This window comes from Musca autumnalis, unplaced genomic scaffold (assembly GCF_047663935.1).
Source record: "Musca autumnalis isolate F117 unplaced genomic scaffold, ASM4766393v1 scaffold_2, whole genome shotgun sequence".
NCBI classification, from domain to species: domain Eukaryota; kingdom Metazoa; phylum Arthropoda; class Insecta; order Diptera; family Muscidae; genus Musca; species Musca autumnalis.
In genome coordinates this window covers 74,242,296-74,268,359 of record NW_027411755.1, presented here as the reverse complement: position 1 = coordinate 74,268,359, position 26,064 = coordinate 74,242,296, and the positions used below count along the sequence as shown (strand labels likewise).

The 26,064-nt window shown below is 36.5% G+C and overlaps 2 protein-coding genes across 2 annotated transcripts in view; one reads left to right on the top strand and one right to left on the bottom strand.

Annotated features, from left to right (window-relative positions):
- Positions 1–11,669, top strand: part of LOC141394090 (short neuropeptide F-like) — a 31,756-nt gene extending 20,087 nt beyond the window's left edge. Inside the window, exons 2-3 of the mRNA XM_073967937.1 lie at positions 10,312–10,418; positions 10,483–11,669. Of these exons, the coding sequence (XP_073824038.1) occupies positions 10,331–10,418; positions 10,483–10,955 (561 nt within the window). The 5' untranslated portion in view covers positions 10,312–10,330 and the 3' untranslated portion in view covers positions 10,956–11,669. The remainder of the gene's footprint in view (positions 1–10,311; positions 10,419–10,482) is intronic.
- LOC141394092 (uncharacterized) overlaps positions 1–25,806 on the bottom strand; it is a 142,926-nt gene extending 117,120 nt beyond the window's left edge. Inside the window, exon 1 of the mRNA XM_073967939.1 lies at positions 25,728–25,806. The gene's annotated coding sequence lies outside the window, so the exon portion shown is untranslated. The remainder of the gene's footprint in view (positions 1–25,727) is intronic.
- Positions 25,807–26,064: the final 258 nt, after the last annotated feature.

Here is a 26,064-nt window from a genome sequence, read left to right as displayed (position 1 = left end):
GAACGCTTCTTCTATGTCTAAAAAGGCGGTCAATGTGTGATTCGATTATCCGATATTCTTTTTATATAATCCACATCATCGTGTAACGCCTTCTCCCATTGATTTCTCTTTGACATAAGCAAATTGCGAGTTGCTTATAAGTTCACGAATTATATAAAATCTAATTTCCAAGTCGAGCAGCCTTTGATTGATCGGTTTGTTGTCCTTCGGTAACGAGCGACTTGGCTTTCTAGCCTTGGGGATGTATGTCACTATATCATCTTTCAAAGAAAAAGAATGTAGCCATTTGATAAAAAAAAATTCAAAGATTCAATCAAAAATTTATCGATTTTCCGGCGATAAAAAAATTGTCATATTGACAAAATTCGATAAAATTATTTGATCACAAAGTAAAAATACAGGTTGATAAAATAAAATTGTAATATTGATTAACATATTTATCGAATTTTTTTATTTTGAACTGATAAAATATTTCACATATTGACAAAAATATTTATCAAAATATTCCACATTTTGCTTGATAAAAACAAAATATTTTCTTTATTAAAAAAAAATTGTTGAAAGCATTTTTTCCGATCGATAAAAAAATATTCATATTTACAATTATTTTGTTGTTTTTTGTTAAATAAAAACCCAAAAGCCACGAAAAAAAATACATACACACATTTATAAATGGTTGTGGATATTTATTTAATTGAAATGCCAAGTACAAAAGCAACAACAGACGCATAGGTACATAAAAAATAACAGACGAAAGAAAGAAAAACGGAATAATTAATTTTAATAAAAGAAAACAAATAAATCACTTTTAAATATGAACTACAGGGAACATCGTTGAACGCTTCTCGTTGTGAAATAAAGCACATTCTTCTGCCACATTGAAAATCATCAGCGGAAAATGGGTATCTGTAATGTGAGAAATAGTACATCCATACCTATTTCAAATATATAAAATATTTTGATGTTATTACCAATATCGAAAATATTTTTATTATCCCTTTTCATATTCGTGAATTCAGTTATAAAATGTATTGGCCATTTAATTTACTTGAAAAGCACATTTACTTTAAGAAAATACACAAACACAGATTTATTTCTGCACTACCGATTCACATGCAGCGACTGCTTTAAAGAAACTGCCAAAATAACCCAAACTAATGATTAAAAATGTTATCTGCCTTACTTAACCACCAAACAGAGAAAAAAACAAGAGAACTCGTACCGTTTTTTCTTTCCCTCTTCTTTTGTTAGGTTCATAACAATCAGCAACAAAAAACAGTAACAAACTTATTGTATACACACAAGTCTTCACCCGAGCACAAATAAATATACAAGCAAAATGCCACACAAACGCACCATCCCTCCATGCCGTTCACCATGCTTTGAAATATACATAGCAACGACACTCACATCTCAAGAGAAAAAAAAAAAACACAGCACATTGTTGTAGCGCTCTCTTTATGCCCTAAAGCAGTTGTTTCTCTCGCTCTTGAGAGCGAGAACATGCGACAAACGTTGAAAATCATTTTAACTACAGAAATTTATTAATAACCATAAACAAATTTCAATAAATTATTTGTTTGAAATGGTTTATTGATCGCTTTCTAGTAACATTGTCTTGTTTGATAAACATTTTCCCATTATATTCGTAATATTTTATCGCCATTCGACAAAAATATGGTGATAAAGGTTTTAATCAAAATTTCCGGGGTGGCTTTCTTTCTGTGTTCCATAGTGGCGGTACGTGCGTTAGAACCAGGCAAGCCTATAACATTTTCCTTCACTATGGTAACCAGGACAGGTACATTTTGAAGCATCACGGGAATGATACCATCCGACCCAGAAGCATTTTATAGAGTTGAAAAGTATTGATCGTACATGAGTTCCCTAGATTGCTTATTAACCATTTAACACACTCCCTCTCTTCAGTGAGTATTTGCCAGTAGGTCTAGAGTTTCTAGAGCAGAGTTCGTTCAGGTGTTTCTAGCTTGGCGTTTCAAATAGGTTTGGGATCCTTTGAGATTACCAGGCGAAATCTTTGCGGATGTATTAACTCCCTCTATTTCCTTACTGAAGTTTATCCAGGAATTGCTGTTAGGCTATCTGACTTCATTTTACACTTATTGAAACTATCTTCATATATGTAGGTCCCTATTTGAATTGGCCCAGTAATATTTAGCGGGTGAAATAAACCATCACTTTTGTGTGAAGAATGTAAAAATGTTTACTTTAAAGCCTGTTTCCTTACTTCAGAAGGACAGATTTGCCAATGAAGCTGTTATATGGAAGAGAACCAATTCAAAATTAATTGATGTAAATTACCTTAATGCTTCTTGATGTGAGGCGGCAAGAACAATCTTTTTATTTACATTCACCATAGGGTTAATGCCAATTTAGCAACGTAGTACATACCCTTTCCTAAATACAAATAGTACACCAATAATGATAATGGTTAGGTTATATTACACTTAGCCAGATATAAATATATCCAAACAAAGCTTGTCTTCATAAATAAATGTATTCCCATTAGGTCGCCCGTAAATTCTCACACACACCATTTTGGGAGCCACGCTAAGCAAGCAAAATACATTTAGTGTAAACATGCTTGTTTTATTACGGAAACCTATAGACTGGGAATTGTTTTTCTCACGCACACTTTCTTTGTACACACAGATACCTATTGCAGAACATTTAGAATGTCCGTATGTAAGAGTTTAATAAGGACGATAACATAAAGCTATTGGTCACATCACATCCCCTTTTCATAAATTCCACCACCACAGTATACAGGGTATATTAAGTTTGTTTTTCCGTTTGTAACGCATTGTAATGATAATTTGAGACCCTATAAAGTATATTCTGAGTCGATTTATTCATGTCCGTCCGTCCGAAAATCTGTTGAAATCACTCTAGAATGGGTCCATGTTTTAGGTGCCCGCCTTTTACGCAGAATGTTGTAGACAACATCAAATTTTCAACGAGGGCAAAATCCTGTACCACCATTATTACGCTAATTGTTTCCAATTTCATGACATATTCTTGCCTCATGAACATAATATCGTATATGCATGACGAGTTATTTTTACATAAAAATTCACTATTTTTAAGATTAAATCAAAACTATGCCTGCAAAAATTTGTATAAAACTTTGAAAAAATCATGAGAAGATCAATATATTGTGGGTTGGTAGGAGTTTTTGTACATTTTGGTAGGAGTAATGGCACAAGTGTCGTTGTGTATGCAACATGAATGTGTATTACTGTATACTGAAAACTTATTTCTATCACCGAGGAATAATAAAATAGAATTTAATGACTTTGACCTATAACTAAATGGACAACCACTCCCTCCAATTATAGATATAATAGAGATATAATATTATATTAGAAATCGATTGGCGGACTACAGCTACTAACGTGACTAAAGACATGTCCATGTTAATGGACAATGAGCGACAGCAGAAGCAACAGGAAAATACTATTTAGAAAGCAAGGCATGGGAAGTTATTGATCAATTCACATGCCCATCCATTATACCGTTTTGTTTTTTGACATTTAATGTAACAACAACAATGTAACTATGTTTCTGCATTTTAATTCAAACAAAAGAATACGAAAGAAAGGCAAAAATACCAACGTCATATAGTTAATTTGCATATTAGAAAAAAAGGAAAGAATAGCAACAGACATACAATAAAATTACATTGGAATGTTGTCTTAATATTACGAAGGTCAAAATTTTTTTTCAGGGACTAATTCATTTTTGCTGAGAAAATGGCTCAGAAGCTGTAAAATGCCCTAAGTTACCATGGCCTTCGTAATATTTTGTCCAAACTTAGTTCAAGTTCGTAGATGGACCATATCGGTCCTTCCAGTTCCTCACCCCAAAAGTTCAATATAATTAACTAAAATGGTACGCGTGATATTTTTTGAATGGAGCAACCAATTTGTTCCGAACTTTGAATCTCCTAAGTTATTGTCCAAGTTTGAGTTATTGTAGAAATTTATATAGTAGCTTCTCCTTGTGGTCCTGTTTACAGCAATATTATGTATTTCGTGGCAAGTCCATACTACCTGACATAGTGATCCAAAAGCTCTAAGTTATACGGTGACCAACAGAAATGACTGGTGGGCGATAGATAGAAAAGAAATTACTCCCAAAACAAGATCCACTTCCGAAAATGACTATGTCGATTCATTTCTTTAGGTACCCGTCTTGCTACACGTTTGAGCTTTAATCCAAATAGATTTTTGTTGGCAAATTCATACGTCCAAAAAGTGCAAACAAATCAGAAAAACTTGTAATACATAATTATTGGGAAAAGGATTTTGGTTTAATATCTTTATAAATATTGTTGTAAAATTATTCAGCGTAATCTCGGGTTTTTTTGTTTTTAAATTTTAAAACAACAAGTTTTATTTATAGTGGGATGTAGTTAAAATTGATTTAATTTCGGGAAAGGCAAAGAATACTAGTTTCGTCCAACGCCACTTGGACTCATAAGTTCTCTTAGTTCTTTGTATTTTAACAAAGAACTCTTCCCCAATTTTATGACGACCAGAGCTCAAGAATAAACGTAACCGATGAATTCGTTTAAAAGCGAATTCATCAGAAACATTTAAAAAATCTCGTAGCCGCATATGTAAACCAAGTAACTACTTCCCACTGTTATGGTCTTTTCATTGCAACGAAACGCATAACAAATTTTGATGGTTTGTTGTAAACAACAAAAAAATATCGTCACCGTGCAGTGTGTCTATTTTTAGATTCACTTTTGGCAGTTTTGTTGAGATGTGTATTATTTTATTGTTGTAAAATAATTCAGCGTAATCTCGGGTTTTGTTGTTTTTAAATTTTAAAACAACAAGTTTTATTTAAAAACTGCCAAAAGTGAATCTAAAAATAGAGACACAGCACGGTGACGATAGTTTGTTGTTTACAACAAACCATCAAAATTTGTTATGCGCTTCTTTGCAATGAAAAGTCCATAACAGTGGGAAGTAGTTATGTACTTGGTTTACATATGCGACTACGAGATTTTTTTAATGTTTCTGATGAATTCTCATTTAAACGAATTCATCGGTTACGTTTATTCTTGAGCTCTGGTCGTCATAAAATTGGGGAAGAGTTCTTTGTTTCAATACAAAGAACTAAGAGAACTGATGAGTCCAAGTGGCGTTGGACGAAACTAGTATTCTTTGCCTTTCCAGAAATTAAATCAATTTTAACTACATCCCACTTTCAATAAAACTTGTAGTTTTAAAATTTAAAAACAACAAAACCCGAGATTGCTCTGAATTATTTTACAACAATAAAATAATACACATCTCAACAAAACTGCCAAAAGTGTACCTTTATAAATGAAAATCAAATATCGTTCGCTGGTAATGGCGTCACACAGTGTCACGACCGTGGCCAAAAATGGTAAAAACTAAATACTTCATTGAACAAATTTATTGATGCGGAGTGATAGAGAACATATTAATTAAGAAGAATCTGAATTTTGGTACTGATACGTGAAGTAATTTTTGCTATATGAGGATTTAAATCCGACAATTTTAGTTAATACGTATTTTTGTGTTTTTTTTTTCTAAAATTAATAAATTATATTATGCGTTAATATTTAAAATTTAAAAGTAACGGTCGCTGCAAAAATGGTTCCTAAGTTCTCTTGGGATGTAATAAACTAGGCTACACTTTTGTTTGCATGTAAATATTAATCATATGGTGTTTACATTTACACAAACATGTGTTGCTAAGTTTATTAATTTTCTGAAGCAAATTTTAAATTGAGTGGAGTGGGAAAAATGGTATAAAAGTGTATATCGATATTTTTTGCTGTATGAGTAGTAAAAAGTGAGTACTTCAAATATATAAAGGTCCCAGCTGCAGAGGTTTGCAGACGAATGTGTCATTTCTCTTTTTCAGCGACCACCTCACTGAGAGGATACCCCCTTTTTTAACAAATCGTTTTGCGGTGTTGGCTATAGCGCGAAAACGAATGACCGATCATCATATATTTTTGTAGGCTTATTAAGTACCTAATAATCTTGCTTTAAAACGAGAGAATTTTAAAAATATCAATTTTTAAAAAAATTGTGAACAGCGAAGATCAAATTTCGTTTTTTACAAAAAATTACCGTTTTTTGACCACTAATCGGTCAAAAAAAAATTTTAAAGGAAAATTCTTATATATAAAGACAAGAGTTTGATATATTCAATATGCTCACAAACAATATGAAGACTAAACACCAAATTTCAGTCATATCGAGTGGATATTGAGGCCGCAACACTCAAAATACCGAAAGTAAGGAGGCACGATTCTATGGGGGCTATAGGAAGACGAGGACCTATACCGAAATATTTATGGACGAAGGTTATAAGTCCCCCAACGGAGACTTAATACCAATTTTCAGCCATTTCGGTGTGATAATCATGCTAAAACCTCCAAAATACCGAAAATCGGGAGGTGCCGTCCTATAGGGGCTATATGAAGGCGTGGACCTATGCTGACAAATTTCAATGTGTATAATGCCCCCTACGAAGACTAAATACCAAATTTCAGCAATTTCGGTGTAATAATGAGGCTAAAATCTTCAAAATACGGATAATCGGGACGTACCGTTGTATGAGGGCTATATTAAAACCAGAACCTAAGCCCACAATTCTGGAATGTTTAATACCTCTGCCGAAGACTAACCACAAAATTTGAATACTTTCGGTTGGTCATTGTGTCTAAAACATTCAAAATACCGAAAATCGGGAGGTACGGTTCTAAGGGGCTATATCAAAACGTGGACCGACCAACCCAATTTTTTGTCCTGAAGATTGTAAGTCAATAATAGGTACTTGTACCAAAATTAATGCACCTACGACAGCTCCTTCTATTTTTGGCCACAGTTAATATGAACTCGCGACATTGTGCGTAAGTATGCGTCAGAAGTCCAGTCATAGTCCAACATAAGTTTTTAATTAAATACGGCCAATTTTGCGCCTACTTTTTTAAAAAAATAAAGACCTGACCACGACCATTTTTTTTTTAAATATTTTATATCTCCAAAACCACTGAGCCGTTTTTCATGAATTTTAAACGCTATATATGCAAAACTTATGACCATATTGGTTTGAGCATTAATTTTGGGAGACAATGGTAGTTAGTCTCCAAACCTAATTTTATAAAAATTTTCAGAAAATGTTCAGGAATGTCCCGTGGAGAATAAGCTACATATATGTATATTTCTTGATGAATTTCGGAGGGCCCTTTTTTATATCCTCCACTATAATAATGAGGGTATAATTTAATTCGTCATTCCGTTTGTAACACATCGAAATATTCATCGGATACCCTATAAAGTATATATATTCTTGATCAGGCTAAAATTCTAAGTCGATATAATTATGTCCGTCCGTCTGTTGAAATCAAGATATAGCTCCCAATAGAGTTTTGTAATTTGGTATAGTTTCAATTACTCCTAGGATGTTTGGTATTACAAATGGGCTATATCGGTCCACGTTTTAATATAGTCCCCATAGAACGGTACCAACCGATTTTCGGTATTTTAAAGGTTTTAGCTTCATTATCACACAGAAATGGGTGAAACTTTTACTTAGTCTTCGTTGGGAGTATAAAACTGTCCCCTAGAAATATGTCGGTATGGGTCCACGCCTTCGTATAACCCCCATTGAACGGTACCTCCCTATTTCCGGTATTTAGAAGGTTGTGGCCTCAATATTCCACCGAAATTGCTGCAATTTTTATTTGGAATTCATTTGGAGTATAAAACATTCCATATGGAATTTGTCATTATCACACCGAAATGGGTGAAACTTGTACTTAGTCTGCATTGGGAGTATAAAACTGTCCCCTAGAAATATGTCGGTATAGATCTACGCCTTCGTATAGCCCCCATAGAACGGTACCTCCCGATTTTCGGAATTTTGAAGGTTGTGTGCTTAATATAACACCGAAATGGCTGAAATGTGGTATTTAGACTTCGTTGGGGGGGATAAAACTTTCCATATGAAATTTGCTTGTATAGGTCTACGCCTTTATATAGCCCCCATACGAGTACAACGGTACCCCCATATTTGAGGTATTTTGAAGATTTTAGCTACAATTTTTAACCGAACTACCTGAAGCTTGAGAATCTCAGTGGTCACAAAACATCTCCACCGAAAACTGTTAACATAGGTCCACGTTTTGGTACAGCCCCCAAATAACGGTACCACCCGATTTTCGGTATTTTGAGGCTTTTAGCTAAAATTTTTAACCGAACTACCTGTAATTTGACGTTTGAGGCTCTTGGTGGTCACAAAAGATCTCCACCGAAAACCTCAACATAGGTCCATGTTTTGGTATAGCCCCCATATAACGGTGCCTCCCGATATTCGGTATTCTGAAGATTTTAGCAACAATTTTTAACCGAACTATTTGCAATTCGACATTTGAAGTTCCCAGAGGTCACAAAACTTCTCCACCAATCAACATAGGTCCACACTTTAATTTATCCCCATATAAGGTCGCCAACCGATTGAAGACATTTCAGTATTAATTTTTTTAACTTATTTAGGTATCAGTGGTCACAGAATATCTCCGCCTCAAATTGTGGATGGTATAGAAAATATTCCGTTTTAGTTCAGCCAAGCGATTTTCATGAAATTTTCTGTAATGTACCATGGTCCACGGAAGTGGAACGAAACCTCCCCTAGTAAGAAAAACGATATATTTACTAATTGCATTAAATGCCTTATGTCCATCAGCAATGAAAACCTAGAAACATATATGTCTCAATAAAAGGAAGAGTTCGATTTTTTTAACTTTTATAAACCGATCGTGTAATGATAGGGAGAAGGACGATTATCAATCCTAAAAAGTATCATTAGGCCGAAAAGTCTGATAATTCCCGTCAGAGAAAGAAAATATTACACACAGAAAAAATGGCCTCTCTAACATATGTCCCAAACATATTTTGCAGCAAACATATATTTGTTTGCAAGCAGTTCCACACATAACATATGTTTGGGTCCTGCAAACAAATATATGTTTTGTTGCAAAAAAGTATATGTTTGAGTGCAAACAAATATAAACCCTAAAGCCACAAAAAAAAAAACACATCCACCAGTGGGCCTACATACAAAATACAAAGAAATACATAACACACTTTAATAAAAGAAAAACTGAATGAAATAACTTATAAAAAGTCGCAGCTTTAAAAAGAAAAAAAAAAAATATATATATATATATATATATATATATATATATATAAAACATCGTTGAACGCTTCTCCTGAGTTGTGAAATAAAACACATTTTCTTCAAAGTTGAAATCATTAGCGGGAAATCGGCATCTGGAATCAAATGATTATATAATGTAATAAATAGGTACATCCGTATTTCAAATATACATACATATGTATGTATATGACAAATGTATTGCGGTAATTACCAATATTAAATGCGATTTCTTCCTTGTACAATAAAATATTTCCATTCACCTTTTTGATTCAATTATAAAATGTATTAGGCATTTAATTTACTAAAGAACAAAATTTCGTTAAAAAAACGCAAAACACTGATTTATTCACTCACTTTACCGTCTTTACGCAATATTCTCTAGAACACTGATGAAAAGGACCAACATAATTAATACCATTTTTTTTTTCTTTTCCTCTTCGCTTGCTACGTTGGTTAACAACAACAAAGCACGAAACACACGTGTTTTACGCATACACATCACAAAACGTCTACGTCTCGTATTACACCATGCACACAGCTCTTTATTATAAACCAGCATTCCGCAGCTGCGAGAGCCCTGTTGTTACTCTATTTGACAAAAATCCTCTCCACCAATAAAAAATATGTTCTAACATAAAAAATATGTTGGTACCCAAACATATACAATTGAGATATGTTACAAAATGTTGCAAACATATATTTGTTTGGACACAAACAAATATTTGTTTGGATCCAAACATATTTATAACATTTATTTTTCTGCGTGTACTGATAAAATCTGTTGATAAATTAAAAATCCTCAATGAATAACTTGGTTTGACAATGGACCCGAGGAAATAAGGTAGAAAATAGCAATTTTTTAATTGGAAAGTACAAAAGGCATACAAAGTTGCCATTAAAAACAAAACGACGGCCCAGCAACCCGGGTCTGGTGATTGTTAATAAATGAAAATTTCATACTTGTTAAATCTATGATTGTTGATAGTTAAAACAGTGATTAAAATCTATACTTGAAGCGCAGAACTTCTTCATAATATTTATGTAATACTCCTAATGTTTCTATTATCTTCCTTTCAGATACGCATCCTTTATTAAAATGCAATTGTTGATCAAGTTTTCGTTTGCCACATTTGTATTGATATTGGCTCAGAGTGTAATTGCCGCAAATATAAGAGATGAAAGAGGTAAGTTACAAACAAGGAAGATCACTCAATTTGACTGACTTTAATAATCAATCCCATATTTCAGATTCTCTGAATGCATTTTATGACAATTTGCTGCAACGTGAATATCAGTTGCAGCGTAAGGCACAGCGGTCACCCTCACTAAGGTTACGTTTTGGTAAACGTAGTGATTCTGAGATGTTAACCGGACTAACCGAAAAACCTTGGTTTGGAGATGTGAATCAGAAACACATAAGATCGCCTTCATTACGTTTACGTTTCGGTAGACGTAGTGATGCTACAATGCCATTGCGTAGCCCTTATGATATGGAAATGAATGGACCACAGGATGATGACACTAACAATACCTTCGATAGTAGTGATGATTACAATGATATTTCCAATAATTATGAACGGGTCATACGTAAACCACAACGTTTAAGGTTTGGCCGTAGTCCAACTTACGAAAATAAAATAACAGCTTTCAATGATGTGGATGTTAAAAATATAGAAGAACCGGCTATATCGAACACCAGCGCTCATGATATACCACTTTAAAGCAATTTTATGATTGATGTTCACAAACTAACAAAGGCTAAGCCTCATAGATGGAAAAATGTAAATGGATGAATTTAAATGTGTTATATGCAAACTTCCGTTTGCGCTTTTAGTTCCTACTTACATATGCAGTAGCACACAAATGATAATTGAGGGAAAAACAAACGTGAACGAAGATATAAGAATTTAAAGCTTTTATTCCTCACACCTTTTGTCAGTTATATTAACGGATCATCAATATATAAGAGTTAGGACTTACACATTAAGCTATTTCAAAGGTCATAAAACCATTGACATGGCTTTTAACCAACATTATAACAAAGACTACAAAACAAAAACACCTCAACGTAAACACCGAATTTTAAGGATAAATGGATTGTAACATAGAACTGAGTGACTAATTATAAACAGTAACTAGTACTACTAATGAAATGATTACAAATTAATGATTACAAATTAAAACACTTTTATTTAATATTGTAAATATAAACATTTGACCCAAAAAGCTATTGTTACAGTATTTTAAAAAGGATTTGGGTATTATTATTGCATGTTTAAAAGTTTACAAGAAACTTATAAAAATAAAAATCTAAAAATATGTGAATATATTTATGTAGAAATTTATTTATAATGTATTGTTGTATGTATTTCAAGTTGTTTTAACTCGTCGACATCTAAAAAAACAAATATAAACTCTTAAAGAAGAGATGCAAAGCTTTTAAATGTTTTCCCATTTGCAAGTGTTAAATTATTGGTAAGTATCTTAAAGATCTGGTAATAAATGCTTTCATTGTTAAACGGAGTTCAGTTTAAATTTAATTTTTGCAATATAAATGGCACTTGAAAATAATTTTTGTGTAGATTTTCAAGATAAATAAACTTATATACGCGATAGTAAGAACAAGTAAAAAAGTGTCAGTCGGCTTTGCCGACAGATATATATCCTCAGCCAATGTGAAGTGAAACTTTCACCTACGGACAGATCGAATGTATTTAAGGTCTCTTCAGAATTTTGTGGCTCTTTTTGGACATTTGAACTTGCCGACAAAAATCTGGATTAGGAAATAACACTACAAAAGTTGAACTTTTGTGGGTGAGGTACCCTTATAGAGGACCGATATGGGCCATTTTAGAAGTTAAACTAAATTTTGACAAAATATAAGGAGATCCAAAGTTTGGACCAAATTGGTTGCCCCATTAAAGTGATATCGTCATAGCATTTTAGTGGCATTTTTGTAAATATTGGGGAGAAGTACCGGAAGTTGTGGACCGGTATTGCCCTATGAAATGACGAAGACCCAATGTTGGACCAAATCGGTTGAACAGTTCGAAAGTTATCGTGCTCTCCGACCGCCACATATAGTGACATAGGGGTTTTTTACACCTTTCGGGTGGTTTTCCGAAGAAATATTGACTTGACCCTGAAAATCGCTTCAACAAAAATCAAAGTGATTCGAGAGCACGTCTTAAAGTGAACTTATCCGAAATTTTGTGTGAGAGCTACCACACAGAAAAAAAGCCACCCTGAACATTTTGATAAAAAGCTTTATCACCATATTTTTGTCGAATGGTGATAAAATATTACGAATATATAGGGAAAATGTTTATCAAACATGAAAATGTTACTAGAAAGCGATCGATAAACGATTTCAAACAAAAAAATTATTGAAATTTGTTTATGGTTATTAATGTATTTTTGTTGTTAAAATGGGTTTTAACGTTTGTCGCATGTTCTCGCTCTCAAGAGCGAGAGAAAAAAAACTCTTTTACGGCATAGAGAGAGAGAGACCGCGCTACAACATTGTGCTGTGTTTTTTCATGAGATGTGAGTGTCGTTGCTATGTTTATGGGCATTTTTGCGGAATGGAGGAATGATGCGTTTGTTTGGCACTTGGTTTGTTTATCTACTTGTGCTCGGGTGAAGGCTTGTATGTATACAATAAGTTTATTACTGTTTTTTATGAACCTAACAACCTAACAAAGGAAGAGGGAAGGAGAAAATGGTACGAGTTCTCATGTTTTGTTCTGTTTGGTGGTTAACTTAGGCAGATAATATTTTTTAACCGTCAGTAGTTGTGTGTGGATCGGTAGCGCAGAAATAAATCAGTGGTTCTGTGTTTTCTTAAAGTAAAGATGTCTTTCAAGTAAATTATATTCCCAATACATTTTAAAATTGAATTCACGTATCTGAAAACGGAGAATAAGAATATTTTATTGGACAAAGAAGCAACCGCATGTGATATTGTTAATAACGTCAATACATTTTATATATTTGAAATATGTTTGTAATATATTTGTAATTACAGATATCCATTTTTCCGCTGATGATTTTCAATGTGGCAGAAGAATGTGTTTTATTTCACAACTAACGAGAAGCGTTCAACGTATTTTATATTTAAAAGTGATTTTTTTGTTTTCTTTTATTAAAATTGAAGTGTGGCTACGAATAATTATTTACTTCTGTTATTTATTATTCCATTCCGTTTTTCTTTCTTTCATCTGTTATTTCTTGTATGTATCTGTTATTTTTATGTACCTATGTGTGCGCTGTTGCTTTTTGTTTGGCATTTTTATGCGTTTTAATTAAATAAATAACCACCACCATTTATAAATGTGTGTATGTATATTTTTTGTGGGTTTTGGGTTTGTATTTAACACAAAAAAAAAAAAAAAACAACGAAATAATTGTAAATATGAACATTTTTTATCGATTGAAAAAAATGCATTCATCAATTTTTTTAATGAAGAAAATATTTTGTTTTTATCAAGCAAAATGTGGAATATTTTGATAAATATTTTTGTCAATATGTGAAATATTTTATCAGTTCAAGATAAACAAATTGGATAAATATTTTAGTCAATATTACAATTTTATTTAACAAAATGTATTTTTACTTTGTGATCAAATAATTTTATCGAATTTTGTCAATATGAAAATTTTTTTATTGCCGGAAAATCGATAAATTTTTGTTTGAATCTTTGAATTTCTTTATCAAATGGCTACAATTTTTTTTCTATGCAGAAGGAGTAGACAAATATAGTCCATATTCGAACCTGATCTATATCTGGTAGATATATTAGGATGTGCAAAGTATGAATTACATCGGTCAGTCCCTTCAAGAGTTATCGTGCGCACAATTTTTCCGAACATTTTTGAACTTTTGTGGGGAGGTACCTGAAGGAAAAATTATTATAAAATGTTCACCAGTAAATTTCATTTTTTTCAAGGTGATTTTTATACCCTCCACCATAGTATGGAGGGTATATTAAGTTTGTCATTCCGTTTGTAACTACATGAAATAATCTTTGTAGACCCCACAAAATATATATATTCTTGATCAGCGTGCAATTCTACATCGATTTAGCCATGTCCGTCCGCATGTCTGTCTTTGGAAATCACTCTAGCGTCCGAACGGTTTGACGTAGGTGGATGAAATTTTGGTAATATCTATTATATCGACACCTCCAAATAATAGTATGCTAAGTCTAAAAAGTGAGTTTTGCAGGAGAAGCTCTCAAAGTGTGGAAATTTTTTTGAACTTCAGTACTATGCTATGTCAATATTTATTTATAACTTCTGTTCGGATTGACCGATCATTACCAAAATTTGACAGAATTTAAGTTAAAGGACGTTCGACACCTCCAAATAATAGTTTGCTAATTCTGAACAGTGAGTTTTGCAGGTCAAGCTCTAAAAGTTTGGAAATTTCTTTGACCTTCAGTACTATGCTAAGTAAATATTTGTTTATAACTTCTGTTCGGATTGTCCGATTATTACCAAAGTTTGACAGAATTTAAGTTAAAGGGCGTTAAATATAAAAATGTAAAGAACTTGAAAACATGCTAAGTCGACTTAGCATACTATTGTTTGGAGGCGTCGATATGTACGTAGGGCTTTTGGTATTGAATGCGGGCAATGTAGTACCACGTTTTCGTATAGCCCCATACAAAATGACGCGTCGCCGTTTTAAGGAATTTTTAAGATATATGTCCCACTTTACCACCGAATCGGTTGTTATTTGGTATTTTGTGTCTCCAGAGGCTAAAAAACATTTGTACCAAAGTTTGTTTATTTGTAACATAAAAAGTTTATATAGGTCCACGTTTTGATATAGCCCCCCTAAATGCATAGTACGCGTCATTTTAAGATATTTTGAATGTATTAGTCCCACTTGACCACAGAATCGGTTGAAATTTTGTGTTTCCAGAGGCTAAGAAAAATGTGTACCATAAAATGTTTATATTGGTCCGCGTTCTGATATAGCTCAATTTAGACGATATCTCTCGATTTTCGGTATTTTGAAGGTTTTAGCCCCATTATCACACCGAAATGGCTGAAACTTGATATTTAGTCTTCGTTGGGGGTATAAAACATTCCCCAGGAAATTTATAGGTATAGGCCCACGCCTTCATATGGACCCCATAGAACGGTACCTTTAAAGGTTGTGATCACATTAATCAACCGAAATGGCTGCAATTTTGTATTTGGCCTTCATTTGGGGTATTAAACGTTCCATATGAAATTTGTTGGTATAGGTCCACGCCTCTATATAGCCCCCCATAGAACTTACCTCACGATTTTCTGTGTTTTAAAGGTTGTGGCTACAATGGCTGATATTTGGTATTTACTCTTCTTTGGGGGTATTAAAATTTCCACCAGAAACTTGTCGATACAAGTCCACGCCTTAGTATAGCCCCCCATAGAATGGTAATTCCCTATTTTCGGTATTTTTAAATTTTTTACCTATATTACTAATACTTCCAAAATGACTGAAATTTGATATTTAGTCCTCCTTTGGGATTCCAAACTTTCTTCCAGAACTTTATCGGCATCGATCCACGTTTTGATGTACACCCCATGGAAAGGTCATCCCAACTTTCGGTATTTTGAAGGGCTTAGCTTCATTATGCCACCTTAATGGCTAAAAGTTGGTACATAGTCTTCGTTGAGAGTATAAAACTTTCCACCTGAAATTGGTCGGTATAAGTCAACGTCTTTATATAGCTCTCAAAGAATGGTACCGCCCGAATTTCGGTATTTTGAAGGTTTTAGCCTCATTATTCCATCGAAGTTTCTGAAATTTAGTATTTAGCCTTTTTGTGGGCTATAAAAATTTCCCTCAAAGTAAAGTGTAATAAAGTAGCTATTTTTGTTTACATTACTTTGTAATGGGCTACATAATGACTAACGGATTCGAATTTTTGCTAGGTAGCTGTTCGCGTTTTTATATGGCCCCCCATAGAACGCTACATCCCAATTTTCGGCATATTGAAGCTTTTAGCCTCATTATAACACCGAAATGACTGCAAGGTGGTACTTAGTCTTCGTTGAGGGTATAAAAGTTTCCACCAGAAATTTGTCGGTATAGGTCAATGTCTTCATATAGCCCCCATAGAACGGTAACTCCCGATTTTCGTTATTTGAAGGTCGTGTCCTCTATATCCCGCCGAAATTTGAGAAATTCGGTATTCAGTGTTAGCTAGGTGTGCAAGATTTTGCACCTGAAATTGCCGGTATAGGTCCATATTTACATATAGCCCCGATTTACTGAAGTTTTAAAGTTGTGGCCTCAATATACCACCGATATGAGTGAAATTTAAACCGCCATAGGTGTAAAAAATTTTGCAGAAGAGAATTATTAGTACAAGCCCTTTTCTTCAAATAATCCCCATAGAAGCGTACTTCCTGATTTTTGGTATTTTGAAAGTTGTGTCATCAATGTATGCCATCGAAACGGATGAAATTTAATATTTAGTCTCCGTTGTATAAAACTTTCCACCTGAAATTTTCCGCCATTGTTCTATGTTTTTATATAGCCCCCATAGAAAGGTCCCTCGCAATTTTCGGTATTTTGAAAATTTTAGCCACATTATTCAACTAGAAGAACTGAAATTTGCTATTTAGTCTTGGCTGGATTTACGAAACTTTCCTCCAGAAATTTGTGGGTACAGGTCAACGTTTTATACGAACGCTGTTGTAAACTATCCAAATCCAAAATATACATATATATATGTTTGTTGTCAAAACATTATTGTGATTTAAAATACAACAATAAAAATCACAATAATATAAAATCTATTATGTTTGTTGTCAAAAGTTGTTAACAGAACTCTGAATGACCGACCTTCTATAGGCCTTGGAAGTACTTAATTACTTTTCTGTACGAATCAAAATTTTTTATCATGAGGCGGACTTCACCTTTTAGAAGAGATTTAAAAAAATTTAGCAACATTCTTGACGTCAGGAATAAAAATTGGTGGCGGTTTTGGTACAGCTTTCGGTTCTGCTTGATATAATAATACACTAAATCGGTTTGATGTAGACGGTTGGTTGTCATCAACAGCTTGCTTCCTTTTTGGCGAATTCCCTAAGGGGGGACACAGGTATTTTTCTTTTAGTTGACTTCCTTCCACTTTTTTCTGGATCATCAATGCAATCAGTTGCATTATTTTTTGTTGCAACACTCATTGCGGCTATTTATACCCTACACGACTATGTGGGGAGGGTATTATAAGTTGGTTTTGGCCAAAAAGTTTTTTAACGCATCGAAATAAATTATATGGGTCCACTACTTCAGGAACCGCCCACACTAAATTTCAATATTGTTCGCATATTTTAAGTATAAGGGCATGTATAGGATCGTTTTGAAATTTTTAGAGCATTAGTCCTCGCAGCTCATATTACGATAGAATAACATTCATAGGGGGCAAGTCTATACTAACGGAGATAATTACCCTAAAGCTGTAAAAACCCTACGGTCACCAACTATAGCACGTAAATTGAGTCATTGATTTTGTCCAACCTTTTCACATCGTAATCGTTCTTCCAAAATTACGTCAAATTCGAAAATGTTGTTGTTGTTGTAACAGTGTTTTTGTTATGTTTGTATGTTCGTTCCTCTGTTCAATCTGGCTCTGGGTCTATCTCCAGTTCCAGAAAAGTGGCTGCTTCGATGGGATGTAGCCACAGATCCACTGGAGTTAGAGGGGTAGGTTTGACGGGGCAGTTAAAAAGGTGTTGTGTGTCGTGCGGGCCCATGCCGCATACTGGGCATATGTCTTGAACGGCGCGATCGATTTCCGCCCAATACGAATTTTGGCGACTGCATTATCCCGAGCGTAGTTGAGCCAAAACTACACTGGTTTGTCGTGGCAGCTGACGCTCCTCAGCTGCGATAGATGGAGGATGTACTCCGAGTACTTTATTCACACTATAATTGCTTAAGGCCTTGGTAACTGCGTCCGTGTGAATGCTATTCAATCCTGCTTGATATGCTTGTTGATCTATTGGTTCTCTCCTGTATCGTTGGACCTCTCCCTCTAGAGCATGGATATCCTTCCTGATCTCCCTGAATGGGCCGGGCCAACCCACAAGATGGTGATTGGGATGGCTCACACGATAACATCCAAGCAGGTACTGCAACGAAATCATCTTATTGTGTTGCTTTACAGGAAGAATTTTTGCCTCCTCATGTAGATGGTCCACTGAAGATTTGAGGAGGCACCCTGTCGCTGTTCTCAGGGCGGCATTCTGGCAAGTTTGAATCTTTTTCCAGTTGGAATCACACAATCTCGGGGACCAGACTGGAGCCGCATAGCTTACCACAGACCGACCTATCGCGTTATACGTGGCCAACAAGGTTTCTTTATCTGCACCCCAAGTGCTGACGGCCAGGGACTTGAGGACCTTGTTCCTATTTTTCAACTTGTCGCAGATAGATGTGGCGTGTGCGCACGACGTAAATGTAGTGTCGAATGTGACCCCTAAAATTTTAGGGCAGTTTGTGGTCGGGATTCTGCTACCGTCGACCACGACATTCAACTCACATCCACAACAGAGTGGCTGTAGATTTTGTGGCTGAAATCTGCATATTCCTCGAATGGAAAAAGGTGGTAAGATCGGTTAAATAGTTGTTCAGTCTCTCACAGATGTCATCAGGATAGGTACCCGACGCCAGTATCGTGCAATCATCCGCATACGTCACGATCTCAATGCCGTCTGTAGGGGGTGGAATACAGGAGAGGTAGAGGTTAAACAGTTCCGGAGATATCAACCCACCTTGGGGAACTCCCTGTTTCACTCTACGGGGTTTGGACTTCTTATTCCACGTACGACTGGCGTCCACTCATATAGTTGACTATCCAACGTTTCAAGCTTGGCCGGAGGGTTGTCTGCTCAATGTCCTCAAACAGCGTGGAGTGCCTGACTGTATCAAAGGCTTTTGAAAAGTCAAGCGCCACCATCACTGTTCTATCGCACGGCCGTTTCTGGTTGAGTCCTTTACAGATATATGTGGTAATTGTCGTGCTGTGCTGCTTACGGAATCCATGCTGATGATCGGCAACTTGATAGCTATTTCTGATACTGGGGAGGAGCAAGGCCTCAAGTGTCTTTGCTACAGGCGACAAAAGCGAAATCGGTCTGTACGATTCACTTTTGCTGGCATCCTTGCCTGGCTTCCGTAGTGGGACCACCCTGCCCATTTTCCAGACTTCGGGAACAATGAGGGTGGATAGCGACAAGTTGAGAACTTAGTGAGATACTCCACTCCCGGCTCATCCAGCTGCTTCAGCATTACCATGGAGATTCCATCAGGGCCCAACGCTTTGGATGATTTAGCGTTCCTGATGACATTGGCAACATCATCCAAAAAATGAAAAGATCTGATGCGACGTAATACTCTTCTCTTCGCTCTGTCACTCTCGGGGTGCTCGACAAACTGTCCATTGAAATAACTTGCGCACCTCTTCGGGTCAGTCAACTTAACGTCGCCAAACGTGACTGAGGTCCTATCTTCCCTTCTCCCAGGGTTCGAGAGTGACTTAACCGTTGCCCACAATTCACCTATACCGGCTCCAATGTTGCAACGTCCTTTCCGTTACCCGAACATCAGAAGGATTGAGCAATTCTCTGGAGCGGTGATTGGTGAACTCTCTGAAACTCGGCCAATCTGCTTTTTTATCATTGAAGAACGTGCGGCGTTCAGAGGTGATGAAGTCGGGTGGTCTGCTAATGGAGACAATTATGGGGAGATGGTCTGATCCAAGGGAAATGACGGGTTGCCAGGTAACGTCATTTGTCAGACCAGGTGACACGATGGTTATGTCAGGCGAACTGTGACACTCTCCTCTAATTCTGGTAGGGGCGTCTTCATTGGCCGTGCAAAACGTAGAGCTATCAATCTGCTCAGCCAGCGCTGTACCTCTCTGGTCGTTTCCGAGGGCCGAATGCCACATCTCATGATGCGCATTAAAATCCCCCAGGACCAGACGATTATGACCTTGCAAGAGCGGGCTAATGTCAGGCCTATAATCAGGGATACAGCTATTTCTCGGCGGGATGTATACATTCAGCAACTCTATCTCGGCAGCTCCACACCTTGTACGGGTCATTAGAGACAGGCTCAAGCGAGATAGGTCTGTACTGGACAGACTGGTGCAATAGGAAAGCCAATCCCCCACCTCCACTTCTGGTGCGATCTTTCCTCAGAACATTGTAACCATCACAATGCTCTAAGCTGTGGTTGTTGTTCAGCTTGGTTTCCTGCACCGCCGCGACCTTGATGTTCTTCCGACTCATAAAACCTACTATCTCCTCGATCTTACCTCGGAGTCCATTGCAATTCAATTGCAAAAAGGCTGTATTTTCGGGGATTGGGACAACAACGGCTGGTGTTAAAGGCTGCGTGTGCTGTTGTTGTCGAGGGGACTGCGGGGGAGTTTCGTAATCAGGCGACGAGGGAGTCTCGTAATCCGACGACGACTCGCTGGGGACTGTGTGCACGCAGCATGCAGCAACATAGTCCCTGTCGTAGTCCCTCACGTGGACGAGTCCAGAGCAACCCCTTAGATGCACCCACTCCTGACATCTATTGCATCTCACCGAAGGTTGGATGTGGGTGAAGATGCCACATCCGCATCTTCACCCACATCCAACCAAACTGAGCACAGATATATTGGTCCTGGGTTTTGGAAAATGAAAAATATCGGTATACTTCTTTCGGTAACACCCCCACAAAAGTTCAAACATTTAGGATTAAGAACGTGTTCGCTGATAAATTTTAAATTGGGTTTGCTTTTTTCATTATGTCACAGGCTGAGGGTATATCTCTGTCGGCAAAGCCGACTGATATGTGTATGTACATCAAATTATGTATGTATGTATATACGAACGGATGGCTATAAAATGTCACAGCAAAGGAGAAATGCGTTTTAATAATTAGTAGCCACCATTAATATTAAACTCTATGCTTTTTCAATTATACATTAACATCTCAAAGCAAAGATTAGAGATTATTTTAATTTAGTATTTAATTCACAATGAAAGTAAAACTTTTAACCAAACTAATCGTTTCAATAACAAAGTTTGTGTTCATAAAAAATTCTCAGTCGAGTCAATTTAAAACTTTGAAAATTGAAATTGCATACCAACCCTACTTTTTGCAAATAAAAATACAAATTTTTAAATTCGCCTTAGGATGTGAAGGAATTTGCTATGTAACAGTTTAAGTATTTCACACTTTTTATGTTTAAGGCGAGTTTTGCTCTTTAATGACTACAAACAATTTAAAAAGATAATATTTGGCCAACAAACAGCAGCACTAACAAATGTTGATTGCCTGCTGTCAGTCAAGCTTCAAGTGAAAATTTACTCTGTAACTTTTTGTTTTCACTAGAAACTAACTGCCAAAGTTGCACTTACAGCAATCAGAACGACTAAAATCATGACGTAACACAAAAAAGCAACAGTTTGAGAAGAGGATCCCAGATTTCAGCTTCAGGCAAGACGTAGCAATTGCAATGGTTGTTTGAAAATTTCTTGGTATGAAATACAAAGGGCCGCTTACAAATGACTAGTTTCCAAAGGATTTAAGTAGAATGACAATTTTGTTTTTACAAATGTACAAAATTTCCTACAGATATAGTTAGGCGTATGGTAGAATAATAAAAGCATGCTATAGTGGTTGAATTTTTGCACGTTTTTCCGGAGTCTTACGCTTTTAAAGCAGTATACATTAATTTTCCACGTGTCTTATAAGCACACCCGCTTTGCACACTGAATGCTAGGGTTCGTTTAAACAATGCATGTGTTTGAACAACTTTAACTGTACAAAATCTCTTCGTAGTTTTGCTCTCTTTGCCACCGTACTCATTACTTAGTAACAAGTGAAGTAAAAAGTTTTGCCTTGTAATTTGTTTAGGAAATAACTCATTATGGACCAATCGTCACGAAATTTTGTATTCAGGTTGGGTTTCGACCAGAATAGAAACGATTATTTTTTGGTGATGATAATAAAATATTTAGGGGGTAAAATTAACAAAAAAACAAAATTTTTGTCCGATTTTGGAGTTGGTTTCTCAGGGTCGCGAAGGCTAGGCAATGACAGAGATAGTGTTCCAACGTTTAGTGGTCCTCTACGTGGCTGCATTCACTTCTTTCTGCATAACCTATTTTGTGCAGATGTTCCTGTAGCCCTGGTGTCCCGTAAGGATGCCTGTTAGTCTACTATTGCCTTTTTTACTCATTTAGAGTAGTTATTTTGATTTGTTCTCGTTTGAGTTCCCCCATAGGATTTTTGTGTTGTATCCTTTCTGTTCATTATTCAGGAGGATATATGGGAATTTTTTGCCCATGTATTTAACTCTAGACTCGCCGCTTTTAAATGCTTAGCATTGTCAAGGTTTATCGTACTCGGCTCCCTGCCTTGTTTTGCCAAGGAGTTAGCTATCTCGTTCCCCTAATCCCTCCATGTCCTGGTACCCATATGATGTTAACCGAACCATGATGGGAGTAGTCGTTAATTGAATTGTTACGCTGCAAGACTGTTTTTGATTTTACTGTCTTGCTTTTAATAGCTTTAATTGCTGCTTTACTATCCGTTAGGATGTTTACAGTGATTGGCTTTGTGTTAGCGTTAAGCAAGTTCAGGCACTCTGTAATTGCCCGGCTTTCGCCCTGGAAGATCGTATTATGATCCCGCAGTCGAAGAGAGATTATCGTTTCCTGGTCTGCAATATAGAGACCCAGCCCAGTCATCACCCCTAGCACAGTAACATCTGTAAACCCGCAGCTTCAGGTATACGGTCTGATACAATATGATCTATTGACTCTCCCGTTGTAATCCTTAATATGTTTTGGTGGTATGTTTGGTGGTCTCTTCCGATCAATTCGCCCATCGCTCATTAGCCGTATCCTGAATGTGGTTTTTCCATTTATGTTTCCTGTCCAGGGTCACTTCCAGGTACTTAACTCTTTGAAAATTTTGTAGTTTCCTATCTAGGAAAACGGGTTATTCGAAAACTCCTACTTTCGTTTTCCTAGTGAATTTACATAGTTCCGTTTTCCGGGTTAAGATTTAGACCTCTCGGTCTAGCCCACTTGCTAGTTATTTAAAATGTGGTTTCGGCCGTCTTACAAAGTAGATTTGGATTCATTCTGCTAAGAAGTATTATAACATCGTCTGCATAGTAGACGGATTCAAATCCCTCCTCGGTTAAGGTCCTTAATAGACTATTTATGGTAGTCACCAACAAAAGAGGTAATAATATCCCTGCGGCGTCTCCTGGTATACTTCGTCTCTTTTTATTATTTATCATGTGGTTTATACAGTGCCTCAAGGCCCGGTCCACCTGAAACTCGTCTAAGGAGTTGGAGTCGATGTCGATGCATACAGCGAGTGTATACATTTTCATTTTGAAAGATCTCTCTATATGGTAGAGTTGGGTAATGTAGTTCCTAGTTCCTTGTACTAGTTCCAAATCGTCCATTATCTTGAGTAAGAAAGAAGTTAAACTTATTGGGAAATAAGCTGCTTCTGGTATTGCGTAACTTGCCTGGCTTAGTAATGAAGACTACCCCTGCCTCTTGCCAGGCTCTTGGAATATAAGCAAATTTTAAACAAACGTTGGAGATCTCGACCAGTTTGGACGAAATGTAGTCCACTTCACTTTGAAGTAAGGCCGGGAAAATCTGGTCTGGTATGGTGAGAAACTTCTTGCTTCTTTCTCCATCAAGTGGTCGATTTTTGGTGCTTCTTCAGATGCATTAACAATCTCCGTGGATGACATTGACAGACTTCCTTTCTCGAAGAGGACAAATTTGTTCGAATGACCTTACTAGTGCCTCGGTTAATTTGTTAACATTTCTGTGTATGTATATCCTCCTTACTTAGGCAAACCTCATCTTCTTGCCCTAGTCTATCTTTTACTTGTTTCCCGAACGTAGTCTAATTGGTTTTGGATTTGTTTCGGAATGCTACCGGGTTCGACTGTGGCCTCGATATTTTAAAACTAATATACCTATGGACAGAGTAGGAGTGTTCATCTGAGACCCTCCACTCATATTACTCGTTTATTGGATTTTTGGAACATATTGCTGTATCTAGTACTTGCACCGTAATTCGGTTAACAAAGGTTGGTGGGTTTCACTTGTTAAGGGTTATCAGGTCGTTAGTATTCAAGTCCTTCCAACTTTAAAGGTGTCTGAATTACAGATATAGTACGCTTTATCCTTTGTCTTTGATAGACCGGCTAGTTTCATTTTGTTAGTCAAAGATATTGAGCATGTACTCCGTCTCGAGTTTGCAGCATTATCCTTTGACATATACTGATGCTTTAGGTATGAGGTACCTCGTCACTCATACGATACTGAATACCTCCCCCAGAGCGTCCGGGTTTACATGCGGTCCCAAGTGGTGTAAAAGTGGCATATTAAGGGCGCAGCTGACAATTTTTATTGTTCCACTTCTTAGAATGTATTTCAATATTGTGTAGTTGGCCTTTTCTGCCGGACCCTCTACTGGTGTCGATCACTGTATAGCACCGCTTGTCCCGGTAATTTTTCCTAGCTACCTGGGTGTAAGTAGGTGGCGGCTCCGCTCCGGTCGGGTCATTTTCCTCTTCTGGAAAGTCCTGGGCTTCTGTTCTGAGTCCTTAGTACTTGCAGAAGATTCTGCGGTCGCGTTCAACTCTTCGTGTCGAGCTCGCCAATTCGCCCTCCGTCGAAAGTTTCATTTTGCAGTTTCTTCCGCGTGGATTTTGATCAGGTTTACTCCGGGCATTTGAGGGTGGGAAGCTCTTTTTATTTTTACCAGGTTTGGCGGTGTTTTGTTTCTCTGGAGATCTAATCCTCTTCGACGCTTCCGAGGAAGTGGATGGATTGTTGTTGATCTCCTTTGGTGTGTCCCACTGTCCTTTATTCAGCTGCGCCTGGATCTTTTTGAACTTCCGTCACTGAGCTCCAGTCCACCGCCTTTATTCGTCCTGAGCTTTGCCGTACTCTCGCTTACTTCTTCTACCATCTTGTGGACATACTCTTTAATGGGATTTTCCACAACGGTGGTAATTTCCCTGCTGCTATCGGATTCGGAGTCAGGATCGCTCCCATTCTCTGATACTTGGATCAAGATTAAACTCTCCCTAAGCTTCCATGTCTCCTCCTCCGTGTTTCTTTTCGGGACGTGCTTATAGGGTCCAAAATTAAAGGAAAACGATGTTAATATACATTCCATACTATGGTGGGGAGTATAAAAAGAATTCCCGGAGAAAAGTGTTACTGTAGGGCTGGTGGTATAGGGAGTCAGTTCAGCACCGTCCGACTATAGGCCTTCTTACAAATATTATGCAGAAAGTAAACTCTGGCTTCAAAATAAGTAAATTATTCTGTTGCTATGACCCTTCATGTTTTTAAATAATAATTCTACTTTACTTCAGCTTTGGTGACATTCACACTTTTGTGCACTTTAACATTACACAAAAACTCGCCATACATACCTGACACAAAGGTGTTAACCATGCAACCGACCGTGACCAACTAACAACTCGTTTAAAACTGTCACACGCAAAACCATACACATTTCAAAGGAGTTTCTTCATTCAGTTTTGTCATTGAAAACCTGCATGGTTGCATTTAATCATCATCAACGTTATGGACAGTCACAAGAGTCACAAGAGACCAACCATTCCTATGTATCCCTGCCTTAAGTGACAAACTCCTGGCATATAATTTATTAAAACAAAGAGACAAAGAGGAACTTTGCATGTTTAGTTAGAAATTTAACTAAACGGGTTTCATTCAACGACTTTCATTCAAATACTAAACTAATATTGT